Source organism: Haliaeetus leucocephalus, unplaced genomic scaffold, assembly GCF_000737465.1.
Source record: "Haliaeetus leucocephalus isolate CR32 unplaced genomic scaffold, Haliaeetus_leucocephalus-4.0 Scaffold687, whole genome shotgun sequence".
Taxonomy (NCBI): domain Eukaryota; kingdom Metazoa; phylum Chordata; class Aves; order Accipitriformes; family Accipitridae; genus Haliaeetus; species Haliaeetus leucocephalus.
In genome coordinates this window covers 671,789-687,283 of record NW_010973123.1, presented here as the reverse complement: position 1 = coordinate 687,283, position 15,495 = coordinate 671,789, and the positions used below count along the sequence as shown (strand labels likewise).

At 40.8% G+C, this 15,495-nt stretch overlaps 1 protein-coding gene across 2 annotated transcripts in view; it reads right to left on the bottom strand.

Moving 5' to 3' along the window:
• Window positions 1-15,495, bottom strand: part of RPS6KA2 (ribosomal protein S6 kinase, 90kDa, polypeptide 2) — a 305,814-nt gene that overhangs the window by 25,242 nt on the left and 265,077 nt on the right. For both annotated transcript variants that reach the window (XM_010579888.1, XM_010579887.1), the window contains 3 exons: window positions 9,915-10,017; window positions 4,999-5,129; window positions 3,144-3,269 (listed from right to left, as the gene is read on the bottom strand). In XM_010579888.1, coding sequence (XP_010578190.1) covers window positions 3,144-3,269; window positions 4,999-5,129; window positions 9,915-10,017 — 360 coding nt within the window. The remainder of the gene's footprint in view (window positions 1-3,143; window positions 3,270-4,998; window positions 5,130-9,914; window positions 10,018-15,495) is intronic.

Genomic DNA, 15,495 nt, shown 5'->3' with positions numbered 1-15,495 from the left:
GAATCTCCAACATGTTAGAGGTCCGTCAGAGGAGAAACACTCTTTTTTCCCCCATCTCTCTTCTTCCTACCAGAGTCTTATAAAGCATTCAGAAGAATGAACAATACACTTACTTGTATTTCATAACTTTATACTTTTTTTCCCTTGGGAATGAGATGGAAAGGAAGCCTAAGAGTAAAATCCTAAAAGTACCTCAGAGTATGTACATACAGTAGAATATGATACAAGGACTTGCTAAACCAACATCTACCCGCACTGACCCAGGTAGGTGGCTACTTGTTTCAGGGTAGACTCAGTTTGCAGGAAATCTGTCTGTCTACAATGTTTTCTATTGCATGGTATTGAAATGCTCTCAGAAGTGGAGATATAAGCCTGAATTCTTAAATATTGCATTTAGGAGCCTGAGGGCACATCTAAAATAGACTTAGAGTTTATTATTAGCATTTCATTTTTACAGATGACACGGAAGAAGAGGGAATAGGTTGTAAGAAAATTCTCTTCTGCTGGTTCAGTGATTGGATTTACAAAGGCAGTTAGATATCTGCAGGTGCAGAGGTGTCTAGGGAGACTTCCAAAAGCACAGCAGTGAGTGACGTGCATAGTCTCACTGAACTCTGAAATGAGTGAAATTCCAGATCTGTTCAAGTGCTTTTACAACACCAGCAAAGAACTTCTTTGCACTGCTAGACATGTAATTATCTCTGTAAGATGGCCCCCAATTAGTCACAGATGGCCAGCAAAAGGAAAAGGAATGAGATGTTTTGCATTTTAACAAATATATTCTGCTTCTGGGCTAGGAAAGGTTTTGTTTTTCTGGGTGGATTTTCTGGCTGTAGCTCTGGCTGAAGTTACTCTGGCTCGGTACTCTGTGGTCTCAGTGTGGCACTACACAGCAATAGTAAATAAGTCCTGGTGAGTGGCAGTCTCCATGGGGGGATTCTTTACCCAGTGACATGATGTGTGTCTTCCCACAGTGATGCCACCACGTCATTTCCTCAACTCCTTTGCTATAACCACCTTCCCCTGGGGAAATGGGATGATGCTTTCTGACATGTCGGCAGTTCATCTTAGAGGGAGCTTTTAATGAGGTGGTGCCAGGCAAATGGGGCTGCTGCCTATCATACAAACTATCACTGCAGATATTTTTTCCTGTGAATGTCATGTATTAGGGAGCACTGAGAAAATTATACTTACTGAAAGAAATCAAAAGAGTCTAATTACAGTGATTTTTATAGAGAGAGTTAAAGGATGCATGTCAAAAGGGACCGATCTATAATTATGATAATATCTTTTGCAACTCCTGTGCCATCTAATTACTTGAAATGGGTGGCATTGTGCAATCTTTATGAAAGTGAGATACTTTGATAACAAAATGATATAATCTTCACATGAAATAAAAATAAAATTGAAAGGAAAGTAAAATGAATATATTGGTAGGAAAAATAATCAACGAGGCAGCACTCAATGTGCTGGAAAGACAGTACAAACAGAAACCCACCAAAGTTATTACTTTAATTTAACATACATTTTGTTCATCACAGATGTAATTTAATTACACAGAACCCATACCTACTATACATAATGCCATCTGTTGAAAAATGACCTGGACACTGGAAAAATCTAATTTTTCCATTTCAGCCTGCAGACCTGCTGGTAGGTCCATGCTCCTAATTACGGTGTAGCCTAGAAAAATCAACCGTTATTTGAACAGTGACATCAACAGATTGTCAGTTATTAGTTGTTTCCAGATTTTTGTGGCTACCATGGGAAGACACCAAATCTTTCATGGACACTCATGGATACTGCATTATCACCAGTCTTGTAATGGAAAATAAGACTGAATAAAAGGTTTAATATTATTCTATTGACTACCTGCATCTCATTTATCTCATGGACTGCAGTTTGGATCACTTTTGTAAGCTCTCATCATCTCATTTAATAGCAAAGATACCATCTCATTCATAAGCTAAGTTTACATAACTTTTCTAAAATTTTAAAATAAGAAAAGTAGAGTGGCAATTGGCTAGAATCCCTCATTTACTGCAAGTTTGGTAAATACATTTCTCTATGTACTAATTTCAAGGAGCTACTTTTTGTCTTATGCTCATTTAAGCAATCTGTTCCCATGAGGACATACAGAATGAAAGGATCTGACTTAACTGTCTGTGTCTTTTCACATTCATTATACTAATTCCTCATTAATCCAATCTTGTCTCTTTTTGGTACAAGAACAAAAACATGAAATACTTTTCTAACATATGAGTGCTTTAATTGCTACACCTTTTTGTTAAAGACAATTGAATGTTTGGAACTCTTCCTCTGAGCCATAACCTCACAACCACTTGCCACATACATTGGTCTGTTCTGCCCTCTGTAATAGCTGCATACTGTTTATTCGACAGCATTTAATAGAGATTGCGACTTAGTCCTCTGAGCATGACCTTCCAAAGCAGTTCTACTGAAATTCTTCCCTATCGGAAAAGGTTCCCTCATACCTACATCCTAGCAGCTTCCTGGCCTCTGCAGCTGTGGTGATGCTCTTTTATGTAGTGTTGCTTTACCAAGTCGGAAGTTCACTGACTTGTCTTTAATATCCAACTAAATTCCACTGAATTAATCTTTTAAATCTCCGCTGAAGATTGCCTTTTGCTCCTTTGTGTAGCATGTTGGTGTTGAATGTCAAGGAGGCAAAAGGAAATCTAAGTTTTTGAAGGTGATCATGGTTTTCACTGTCTAATTACAATAAAAAAAGTCAGAACTAAATAACTTGAGAAAGAAGAACAAAATGCTATTTCAACTTTGCAATCATTTTACATGTTATTTTGTTTATTTATGATGGTTCAGTGTAGGATCTGTTAAAAATCTTATCTAGTTTGCAAGGAGCATAGCTGAAATGATTAGCAGGATTTCCATGCAAGACTGTAAAGGTTTTTCCCATCCAGGAATTTTACTTGATGAGATTAAGGTGTGAGAAATAATGTCAGGCTTATCATGAAACCTGTCATGTTCCAAAAGAGAAAAAAACACAAGCAACACCTGCCAACAAGGAATAAGCCAACAAAATACCCACTGACCGCAGTGCTGCCCGGGCTGGCAGAGCAGTCTCAACCACACTTCTGGCATCTACCAGAAGGGTTTCTTACCTTCACTGCAAACTCTGTTTCTGTAGCTTTATGAACACATCTCTTGCACACTGAATAGGAGCCAATTCCGATGTCCTCCTTGATCTCATATCCGTCTGTAAAGTGAATGTTGTTCCCATGTAACTGCTATAGGGAAAGTCAAAAGAAACAAGGTAATCAGGACATGGCTATGTAAAAGCAAGGACTAGCCTCGTCTTAATAAACTCCACAGAGCTCTCTTGTCCTTAGCAGTTTTTCTAAGTCCAATTAAAAAAAACCTGAAGCTCTTTACTCAAACAAGTGTGTCCCCTCCCTTTTTTACCTTCTTCCAGTCTGGAAGACAGAGCTGTCCATGTAGAAGTAGTGGCAAGATAGCAGTGATTTTCTAAACTATTTATGGAATGCAGACAATCACCTCCTATAAGAAAGTCACAGGAAACTATGGGCCCAAATCCCCTGACAAACCCACATACCTTGTAACATTCCTAATTACTGAGGGGCCAGATAACTCATAAACCATTACTAGCTTCACAATTTTCAAAACAGATACCCCACGTATGTGGTGTGCCTCTAGACCACTGGATGTCTTGTCCAGGATAACATTTAATTATGATTTCTCTGTGAGAGAAAAGTTACTATTTTAAGCCAACCTAATTTAAAAAAATATACTACTAGTGAAAATAGTAGCAAAATACTTTAAAATTTGTAATTTTATTTATTGAAGGATATAGAATGAACTACGGCATCATTGATTCATATGCCCTTTGGAAAATGTCTGGGCAGGTGGACTGGTTAGATGGTGAAACCCAAATCTGAGGCCTTGCTGCAAATTCCATCCCAGGCCTCAAGAAATGACCAGCAGCTCTAAAAATCCTCTAGGATCCTCTGTCTAAAAATGTTAACATCACTAGCAAAGTCCACACAGAATCTTCTAAATTATAAGACATGCCTGTGTTAACATTCAATACATTTTTACAAAGCAGACCACAGGAATATATATATAAAATTTCTGGGATGTAATTGCTTGGGTAACAGTTCACTTCCTGTTGCATTAAAAGAATCTTTAAGAACATGACATATTCCACTGTAAATTATTAAAATTGGGATGAAAATGACGAAAACCACAGGAAGGGGGTCTCTCTTTGAGGCATGTATACCTCTGGCTGTGGGTAGGAGAGGAACTTTTTCCCTGTGGGAGAATTTGCTGCACCTTTGAGCAGCCCAGTTCTTTCTCCTAATTCACTGTTCCTCTGCTGTATTGAGCCATTTGTAGCAATTTATTTCTGGTTTAAATGACAGTAACTGGAGAGCATGTTGTAGGGGAATGGCAGCAAAGAACGAAGTGTCTGGCAAGTGTCATTCCCCCGTCAAGCCGCTCTGGGTTGTGAGTACACGCAGGCTCTTGTGCAATAGCAGCAGGAACACGGTGGCCTCTCACACCCAGGAGCTTGGGTTCCGTGTCTGTGGGAGCCTACAGCAGCAGTTCATTGAGCCCCTTTGCCAACACAGACCGTATCATATAATCCAAGACAAAACTGTTGAGAATGACATGCATTCACTGGAGAAACAACACTTCGTTACCTGTCCTGCATGCACAACTGGAATAGTGTTTCAGGTATTCAGAAGTACTTTGCATTTCAGTTGTTGTAAGGTGCGATTCCTATGTCCTTTGTAAAGGCTGTGGAGAATGTGAACTTAAAGGTAAAAGCCTTTGGGAAAAAATTCTCATTTTCCACCTCCTACATGCTGCATGTAAACACCTCCTACCTACACTGGGTAGCTGTGAAATACCAGTGAGAATGCCGAGGCAGTTTAAATACACCATGCACATATGTATCTGCCCACCAGATGTGAAGTGTAACATCAGCATCAGTACCTGCACAATTGGATGGACGGTGATTTTGTGCACCTCTTGCTGTGCTGGCTCCTGCACCAAGTTAGAAGCAACGAAGCTGAACCCTCTGAAAAGATGATGAGCATTGGCACTTGGAGGAACACCCGGGGAATCTGTAGGAGAAGGAAGAAAGTGGCCTCGTGAGCTGCACAAAAGATCAGAAAGTAATAGCACGGCACCTGCAACAGACAAAGTCACCCCTGCCACTCAACAGCAGATCCTGCTAAACTGGCAGACACACGTGAATATAATCCACCTCCATATCAAGGCTGTGGTGTGCCTTCTCCATCCCTTTCCTTTGGATCTGAACAGTGCAGGGGTATTGTTTGCAAGGATCTCTCCTCTTGGATACAGAGGTTTTTTTCACAGTGCTCGCTTGTTCTGTGCCAGGAGTCCACCCAGAGAGAGAAGGTGCAGGATGGCGAGGCTAGGAGAAAGACGGATGGCTCGGGGCAGGGCACCCCTTTGGCTTAGCAGAGGTTCTCCAAGGAGTGGGAAAAAGCTGCCAGATGCTGTATCTGTCCTTCACAGCACACCTTGACTACAGAAATTACAAAGCCTAAAGTGCTTTCTGGGTAATGTGGTATGTTGTGTGGGTCAGGAGAATGTAGAGAAGACAGGACCTGAAGCAGGTGTAAAAGCACGATGCTCCAGTAGTAGTGGTTTGCAGCCTCATAAGGATCTTTCTGCAGTAGCTTTAGGAGCTGGGACCTATTCCAGGGAAGATGCTGGGTGACTCGTCCTCAGGTGAACAAAATAGCTAGGAGTGTTTTAACTACCCTTCATGGATATTTTCTGTCCACTCCTTCCCCTGACATGGCAAACCCAGGGGAGGAACAGCTGGAGACAAAAAAGCCCTGAATTAGTCTACCTTTGGGATGAAATAACTAGAGAGCAGTTTCTGGTACCTACGCCACTGCTCAGTGAGAGAAACAGCCTGCCAAACCGAGAAGTGTTGCAGTTCACTTAAAATTCTGAAAAGCTTTAGAGAGATCTTTTGCCCCAGTTATGTTTTGTCCCAGGTATTTTCATAAGCAAGTGAGAGTTGCACGGCAAACCTTTCCTGGGTAGCTGGGTAGCTGGCTTTAGAACCTGTAGTACCCAAATTTGCTCACCTTTTATTTGTTCTTTTTTCTGTCCCCTCCCCGCTTCGTATTTCTTGCAGTGCAACATGTGATTTACCATGGCAAGGTTACAAAGCTAAACCTGCTTTAGAAAGCCATCTCCTTGTATGAGTGTGTAAGTACCCAGTTTCACTAGAGTAAAGAAGATACATCCCCACTGGACCTTATATCTGACTCACCTACCTACACCATCAGCACCACCCATTAGTGTGAAGGGCAACGGTGTGGAAGACTGAGTACTGCTTGAGGTCCTGAAAATACGTGAGAATGTATTTCCTTGTGGGGACATTCCCTGTATAAATCTATGGTCAACTCAAGAGAGGATCTGAAGCCAGAATGTGGTAAAAACAAATTACCTGCTCAGGAATAAACAAAACTGAGACTGCAGCTAATTATCTATCTCATTACAAAGCTGCCTCAGCTTTGACAGGAATCAGAAATAAGCACAGCAAGTCAGACCTCACTGCAAAGTTGGTGGAGAAGCTTGTCTTTTGGTAAAATGACATGGGCTATTTGTTTATCTCAGTGTATTGATGGGCACTCTCCTTGCAAATACATGGATGAATCACACCAGATCTCTTGCATCACTGGGTACTTCTTACAATGGCATATATACAACAGTGATTTTCCAAGAGGGATTAATTAAGAGAAAACAATGTTTGTTTTAAAAGATGGAATGACAGTAATTCAAATCTGAACACTCCTGAACTTCAGAAAAGCTGTGATCCGGCTCTAAAATATAAGTGCTAGGTCATCTCTATTTAAAAATAACTGTTTCTTCATAATTCACTGCCAATCTCTTTATCGAACACTGTGGAAGATCTACTGATTATTTGGTGTTCAATATTAAATATTCATCACCACCAACTGATATGCCCATCATACTAATTAAATGTTAAAACACCTCTGTTAAGTGCAAAATTATGTTTAAATCATGTTAATTAACTGATAGCTATGAAACCTAAATCATTTTCCTAGTCTTGATAAATCCAGAATCATTTCATGTCTGAATTAGACTCACTTGCAAACACCAATCTTATATAATGGTTATCTTTCTCCCTGTGAGAGTCATAATGATTTGTCCCACTAGAGCATCTAACTTACAGGATTTTTCAAAGGCTTCATAAATCTTAAGTAATTTACTTCAGTATGCTTCACTGGGGTTAGCAAATGTTATTATCTCAGTTGCAGAGGAGGAAATTTAGATACTTCAGGTGCAATTTTACATATTTTTTCTCAGCAGTAAAGCCAGCCCAAGACATCCCTGCTGGTTACAGCATGCTGCCCCATCACTTAGAACAGTAAAAACGTTTATGGACTGAAATCTAAGTTGGATCATCAGAATGATTTTGGTTTGATGTTTGTTTAAATCACCATTTATAACCTGGATTGCTTCAGTCTCCTGCTCCCTGTGAGGAGCTGAGTCAGCACAAATGAGATGTGGGCTTAGGAAACGAGTGGCCAGAAAAAGCAACTCCACCTCAGGGGAATCCCTGAGAAAAAGTGATATATGAAACTATACCCACAGAGATGAACCGTCGATGTCGGAAACCACATCTTCGGTGCACTCAGAGCTGAGGTTAGGAATCCACAGAAAGCTGTTTCAACCTCCAGGCTAAAGAAACTTTCTGAGATACAGCAAATTACTGGACTGAAAAGTTACTGGATTCAAAACTTTGACATAAACCTGCTTCCAGGCAGGAGAACTCATTCATAGACAGAGTGCAAAATGACTGTATGTATCTGTGCCCCCTCCTTGGTAATATCTTTCTGACAGCTTCATTTAAACACAATGACTGCATTATCACCATGAAACAGGAATTACTACAGTGCTTTCTGTCTAGGTACGTTCTCACTAACAGGGTAAGTTTGTATGGCACCTATGTCATGATGGAAAAAACCCCAAAATAAAAAGGGTTCTTGTTTCATTCCACTGGCCATATGAGCCAGTATTAAACACTCTTGCGATGCTCTTCCCTTCTGGCTGACCCAACCAGTCAACAGTCAGGGGCTGCAAAATATGCTGCCAGTCTACCAGAGCTTTTCTATCACTCTGGAAGCATAAAGGGATTCACACTTCCAATCACACCCATTTTGAAATTACAGGATTTGCTTCTCAGGCCACTTTCCATAGTAGCATGAAGCAGAATTGAGGCAGGCCATCTCCCCACCCCAGCCACCACCCCAAGACAAACCTTCCAAGTCAGTGTCTGGCATGAGATATCAAACTGAATTAGGCAACAGTAGTAGCACGTAGAATGTAAAATTTTACCCTGGGCATCAGCACATGCATGAATTATAAGGGTTTTCATGCCAGTACAACCAGTGAAGCGTGAACTTCCAAAGAAACCCAAACGCTCAGTCCTTCTCTGAGACTTTCCAGGGCAGCACCAGCCTGCATTGCTCTCAAGATCAGACTAACTCGCAGTCTCCAATATTTCAAAGAAATTAGTTCCTCTGAAATCTGAATTAAAGCTAACATCAAAGGTGTGAAATGTCTGGTATCCAAAGATCATTTGTTTCCATGCAGCGGGATAGGAGTATCAGAACAGGACTAACATATACTGGAGGCAGGGGGATGTTCCAGTTAGAGCTGAATAACCAGAGTGTAATATTTTTATAGCTTGTGAAAGTAGACACATGCTTGCCAAAAAAACTAGGAACCAAGACTGATAAAAGATTTTGACTAGATACCACTATTTCATACCCCATGAAAGGAGGTTTGAGCCAGGCTTTGAATAGAGCTTTGGGCTAGTTTTAAGAAAAAGGCTGATGGTCATGATAAGCCTGAATGAAAACTACAGGAAATCTCAGCTCTGATTCATGTGCTATTATGCAGGGTTTTCATAACGAAAGCTCAGATCTTTGAGTCTCACTGCAACAGTTCTGGGGGCAATTTGAGGGTTGACGCTTGAGACCTTATACTTGGTTATTACAGCAATATTATGTGGTATTTACAGCACTTACCATCTTCAAAGTCTTTTACAAGTGACAGCTAATTAAATTTTTACATTTTAGAACATATAAATAGGTACTTTTACACAGGAATACCACAGGCAGGAGTGTAATGTAGCTTATCCCTGTCTAGCAAGAGGTAACATTATAACTGGGATTACCACTCTGAGGTTACCGATATTTTTGCTTTCAACTAGAAGAGTGGAAAGATGGTGTTTTGTGCAACAATCATCTTCATATATATAGTGCACGAAAGGTGATATTCCTGTTAGGAAATAGAAATTATAGGAACAACATTCTCACTGCAAGGATTTTCCAAATATTGTGGGCCAAATTCCTGTTGGCATAACTCCACTGGTCTGAGAACTTCATGATTCTTCATTACTCTTAACCATGTGTTAACTTCCAGCAGTCCATAGTCTATGGGATTTCATCATTAAAGAAAACATCTATGGAATATATAATTGTATACTAACTTGCAGAGATGCAAAGTTCTTTGAAGCCGAGGTAATTTAAAATAGTTAAATTCAGCTAATGTAAGCAATGATAAGAATAATAAAATAGCAAATTAATAGTTGATTTTCCTATTAAAAATGTGAAATCTGTCCTTCCTGAGGACAAATTAATGTGAAGTCAGTGAAATGCTTATGAGCTGCTTTCCTTGGAAATCCAAACCAGCCTTTACTTCCTGCTGGATATTGCAAAACCCAGTAATCCCACAGGTGATCAGACTTTTAGACCCCTGTTGGAATGGGGAGGGGAAGGAAGAATGAATTTACTCACTGAAAAGATGCATTACCCATGTGCCACCTTACTGACCCGTGGGCGTCCGAGATGTGAACTCTGGATCAAAATGAAAGGTGTCTTCTGGCCGTCCCACTGCGGGCTTGAAAGGCGGCTTGATTTCTTTCCTGTATAGTTTCTACAAGGAGAAGAACAGATCACAATCAACAATAATCTGTACACCTTCAGCACCTGCAGACAGGCTCCCCCGCTTTGTTTAGGGTGTCCTCTCTCAGCTCTGTCCCATCCTTGCGGGACTGAAAAAAAGGACGATGTATTCGAAGTTCTGGCTCCTGCTTGACTGGTCGGCTTAAAACCTGTGTCCTGCATGGTCCCCGCACTTTTTAGTTACTGGAATCCAGCACATAAATGCAGATCTTTCTGGTAAAAATCTACCCCGTTAGACTGGCACAATATTCCAGCGGAGGCATCTGGAAATTCACTGATCTTAAGGGCAGGACCGGACCGTGCAATGGAACACCAGGAAACTGTGCACGAGTGAGTTCAGCAGCGCAGCGATGGCAATGAGCACAAAGAACTGCTGGGAAGCGGCGCCTGGTTTAGCTTTTATTTGTCAAGAACTAGCAATATGTTTGATACTTTGCCAGACTGAGCAGAGCAACAGGCCTGGCCGCCTGGTCCTCACAACCTACACAAGAGACTTGTTCTTTTGGCATATCTGGTAGAAGGGAAGGGGCTCACAGCTGGGGATTAGATAAAATTCCCAGCAAAAGATGTTAGGAAGGAAGCACCGTGGATGGGTGGGGAATCATGTTGAAGGGCTAAGCGTGGCTTGAGCAGAGGAGCAAAACCAAGGAAAAATATAAGGAAGAGAGGAAGGTAGGTAACAGGCAAACACTGCTAGGTGTGTGAGTTTGTGCTGGCGAGTGAGGGGGCATGTAAGGGATCACAGAAGTAACAGTCCCCATAAATGCATGCTAATACACTGCCTTTATTACCAGGGACTTCGTGGCCTCTTTACTCATGCTTTGTGACCTTTAAGAAATTGGTTCACCGTGCTCCTTTGCAAGCATTCACACACACACAGACACACACACCCCCTGGGAGATGAACAAACTGAGGTGCCGCATGTCTGGATCCGATCCAAAGCCTACAGAGGTTAATGGAAAAAGTCCTATTGATTTCAGCGATCTTTGCATCATCTCTGCTTGAAATGGCCAAAACCAAACATCATGCTGATGGCTGCATGGGGAACAGAGCTCCAGTTTGACTCCTGGGCCCGCATTTCAGTCCCTAGACTGCATTCCCTTTCTAGCAATGCTTTTGTTCTCAGGTTTCAAAGGGCTGAATTAGTTGCCACAGACAGCGCCCAATAATTAACGTGTCTGAGCATAAAGTTTCATCCAAACTTTCAAGTCATGATAAGAGCTGGAGAGTTCAATTTTTTGACTCTTTGTAATATGTACGTTCAGGTTAGCTCTTAAAACAGCTTCATAATGAGCTGATTTTTCAAAATATTTAATGGAGATTAATACATGCTTGTCCAGCTCTTTGCATGCAGGAAGATTCTTTTTAACTGTGGGTTTTGTGGTGAATTAGCTTCTGCAATATAAAGCATGTGGTCAAACCTAAGATGTATGCACATCAACATAATTTAAACTTGATTTTGCATAGATAAATAAAGGTTCTTGACATTCTGCTGCATAGTATTAGCATTAGCATAAAGCATATGCTTGTGGTTGAATTATGATTCCTTGGAAAAGTGGAACAGCGAGGCTGGAAATGACTCTGCAATAATTAATGGCCATTTCACCATAAAAAGTTCCTGCTTGCGTAAAACTGCTCCGTATCTTCTGAGAGAAAAAGAGATGAATAATTGTTGTGTCCCACAATGGAAAGCCAGTCTTCCAAATAATTAAAAGCCAATTGTAATCTTAAGCAGGAAGTGTCATTCATCAGCTGAAAAGTATCAACATAGTAATTAACATATATCTTTTTCTGTCTGCACAGAACTTTAAAAGGGAACTCAGCACCTACTGAAGGTTTTTCTGTTACTAGGATTTCATCTTGAGAAAGCTATTTGATTCCAGCTTCCCTTTATTTGTCTTAATTCACAACTGCAGTCATTCTACCGCAGAAAGCAATACGGTCACACGCACATGCTTTCTCCTTGAATTAAGTGCACCCTCATCCTGTGAGGTCTAAAAACTGGAAAATATTTGAGAGTCATACATCATTCGGGAAGTGCACTCTCTTTTGATTATCGTAACCATATTCTTTCTGGCCTCTTAATTCCTTCCCCCCCGCCTGTTGTTTCTTAAGTGCTGTTGGAGCTACATTTGTATTTTGAATCCCTAACCCACATCTTCCACTACTAGGGAGGGATTGAAGATTCATCATGAGTCACACGCCACCTAAAGATGTGTAATCACAAATTCGCTTGCTGGGAGGGGATGGAAACAAAGAAGTTGCTTTTGCAAGTGAAAAGCACCTCCTCTGAGCGCAACCCGATGACTCCCTTTTCAATTTCCTTTTCCACTTGTGATAAAAATTATTTCTGGTGTTTCTGACTAGACAGCTAGGAAGAGCAAAAGGTAAACTGCCTAAAATATTCTTTTTTTTTTCCCCCCAAACTCTTGAATTGGGTAACTAAATAAAATCTTTGAGGAACAAGAACAAGCAGAGCAGTGTCATCTATGGGCTTTTCCATCCCACACTGGCTCCAGTTGTCTGAGTGAGCCACTACAACTAAAGCCAATTTGCTGAAGCACACTAAACCACAGGGCAGCCCAACACAGTTAAACATGAATGCTTGCTACAGGCAGGACACTTTGTCCTTTAAAAACCCGCATCCTGTAGACTGCAAAACACAACGTGACCCAAGCTGATCTAAGAAAACAGTAAGAACCACAGCTGCTGTTTTCTACACACACAGGGAAAAAATCTCTTGGAGGATTTGAGAGCCTTCTGGATTTTCCAAGAATATTTCTAATTTTAGGTGAAATGTATTAATTTATTATCTCTTACCACGGTCCCAAATTATTTGGGGCTGATGGATCACCTTGATCTCTTCCAAGAGAAACCAACCAGAGCAGCAAATGACATAGCGAGTTAAGCTTCAAATCTTGCCTTTGACCATTTCTATCAGGCTGTCACATAAGTCCTGGTAAAGTCTAAACAGTTAGCTACATCATCCCAAATCATGGTAATCCTGGCTCTGTATGCAGAAGTCACTGGGAGTTCTATTTTAATGGGAGCAGGGTCCCAGCTGTCCCAGTTTAAATCCCAGTTTTTATATCCATTTGGGGGCATTTTATTGGGCATTCAAAAGAGACCTCGGATATGTTAGTGCTAACTGGAGCATTTAAATATCAGGTTGGGTACTTAAGATCATTATATGTGTGTTATTTTGCACAGGTATAAGAAGCTGAAGATTTTTTTTCTTCCACATTGCTTCCACATCCATAAAGGAGGAATGCATTCCTTAGCCCTTAATGTTTTATTGAGAGTGTAATTTCTGTCTCTTTCCCAGTAAAGAATTATTCCCTACATCCCACCCCCATTTTATTGAACTGGCCACAGCATTGACTTATCAAAGAAAAACGTGACTGAGATGTATCAGGAATCACACTGCATCACGCATGGCTGACGTATCCAGTGGCTGGGCAGAGGGAGTGCGTAATCCACAGAATGAGGGGGATGAACTCCAAGGTGTGAAAGTACTGATTTAGATATCCACACCTGGATACATATCCATGCTTCTGTCTACTTATCAACCCCTCACATCCTCCTGAGACTTTGATAATCAGCACCTTCAGATTAGTAAGTACCTACAAATTAACTAGAACACAGTTCTATAGCAGTTTGAGAAACTATGAGCTTCTATCAACTTCCTTTCTGATTTGGGACAAAAACCTTTTTTTTTTTTGAAATAACTAATTTTCCCCCAGGCCTCAATAACCTTTTCTTAGTATATGTTGCCAGACCCCTAAAATGAGCTTCATCTGAACACCTCCTCAGCTGGGACTTGAGTAATATAACAGGGAGACTAGTAACAAAATGCTGCAACATGTGTCTGTCTCTTGTTATTTATAAGCAGTTAATTTTTCATCATCTTTAAAAAAAATGCACTCCTAAAAAATCCCAGAGATGTAAATGCCCTGTACATGTGCCTGAAAAATATCAAGGAAAAGAAAATGGTTTAATTTAATTAAAAACTATTTAGTCATTTCCTCAACTGAGTTTCTTTGATGAAGAACTGAATTTTCCTTAGACACCTTCTAGAAATAGAAAGATCTTACCCTCCACAGTGACGCACTTGTAGCATGAGAATAAACTCCCTTGATACATATACCTGTCATGGAAAATCCAATAAGCAGACAAAAGGATGAACTACCCTTTAAAATGCTTGTCCTTTCCTAGATTAATGACTCAATGTTATTGCCTACAAATGATAGAAAAGCTAGCAGAATTCAGACCTTGGGATCAATTTTCGCTGTTGGTAAAATCTGCAATTAAATAATTCACATTTTCAGTTTAGTTTGATCTCTGATTAATATTGAAGGAAACAGAACTTGAGTCCACTTACTTCTCACTCCTTCCCTCAGCTGTATTTGACAGTTCATTTTCTAGCATGTCATTTGCTCTAGTTCCAATTTAGCTTGTCATCTAAACAAAAACTACTGTTTATACACCACCCTGACTGCAGTCTGCAAAAGGGGATTTCATTTTTCATTTTCAATGAAAAGCCAGAAATTCTTTATGCATGACCTGGAAAGAAGAAACAGTAATAAAAAAAGTCAGGAACCAGACTGTGCTTTCTCAGAGCCAATGGCTGAAATTATCTGAGGTCAACTCGTTTTGGGTCTGCTTGTCTTAGGGAGAAAAGGGGGTGCAAGGGTAGTAAGCAGGTAAAACTCAGGAGCTGGACATCTAATCTCCTTCCTGTGAATCCCAGCCTTGATCATGAAAGACAGCCCACTCATTCAACAAAGGATCCATCAAACTTGTGTCACAGTGCCTACTAAATGCCTTAGAGCAGGAAGACTGATGTTTGTAGAATCCTTCATCTATTTTTCACACTGGGAAGTGGGAATTTAGCGTTTTGCTACTGGGTGACAATAGCTGTAAAAATGAGACTCTTACAAAGATTAGCTCATGCCACAATTTCAGTTTGGGCATAAAAACTGTCAGATTGTCCACAGTTCATTTAGTGCCACTTATACACCAGAAGTTAAACCTAGGCTGGCTGGAGATTTGTGCTGAAGAATGGCACCGTGGAACACGGGAATGGCATCTGGAGGAGGACGGTCATTCTCTGGCCACACTCCTGTTTTCCAGGCTTGCACCTATTGCCTCTGCATGCAGCGGTCATACGCCATCAGCTCTGCTGGGCTTGGCAGCAGCATCTGCAGCATCGTAACAGGGGGCTTTCTTACACTGTGTGTGCTGCTTCCACTGTGCTTGCTGCCTTCATCCGAACCAGACACTATGTCTGGTTGCATCGGTTTGAAGACAGTGAAGGATGGGAAACAAGTAGGAAATGACTGCTCCAACAGATAAACACCTCGGTGACAGAGACAATAACCAAGCTCCAATCCAAAACCTGAGGGAACAGCTCTGACAGTACTCTGAAATGAAGGTCCGATTTATACAT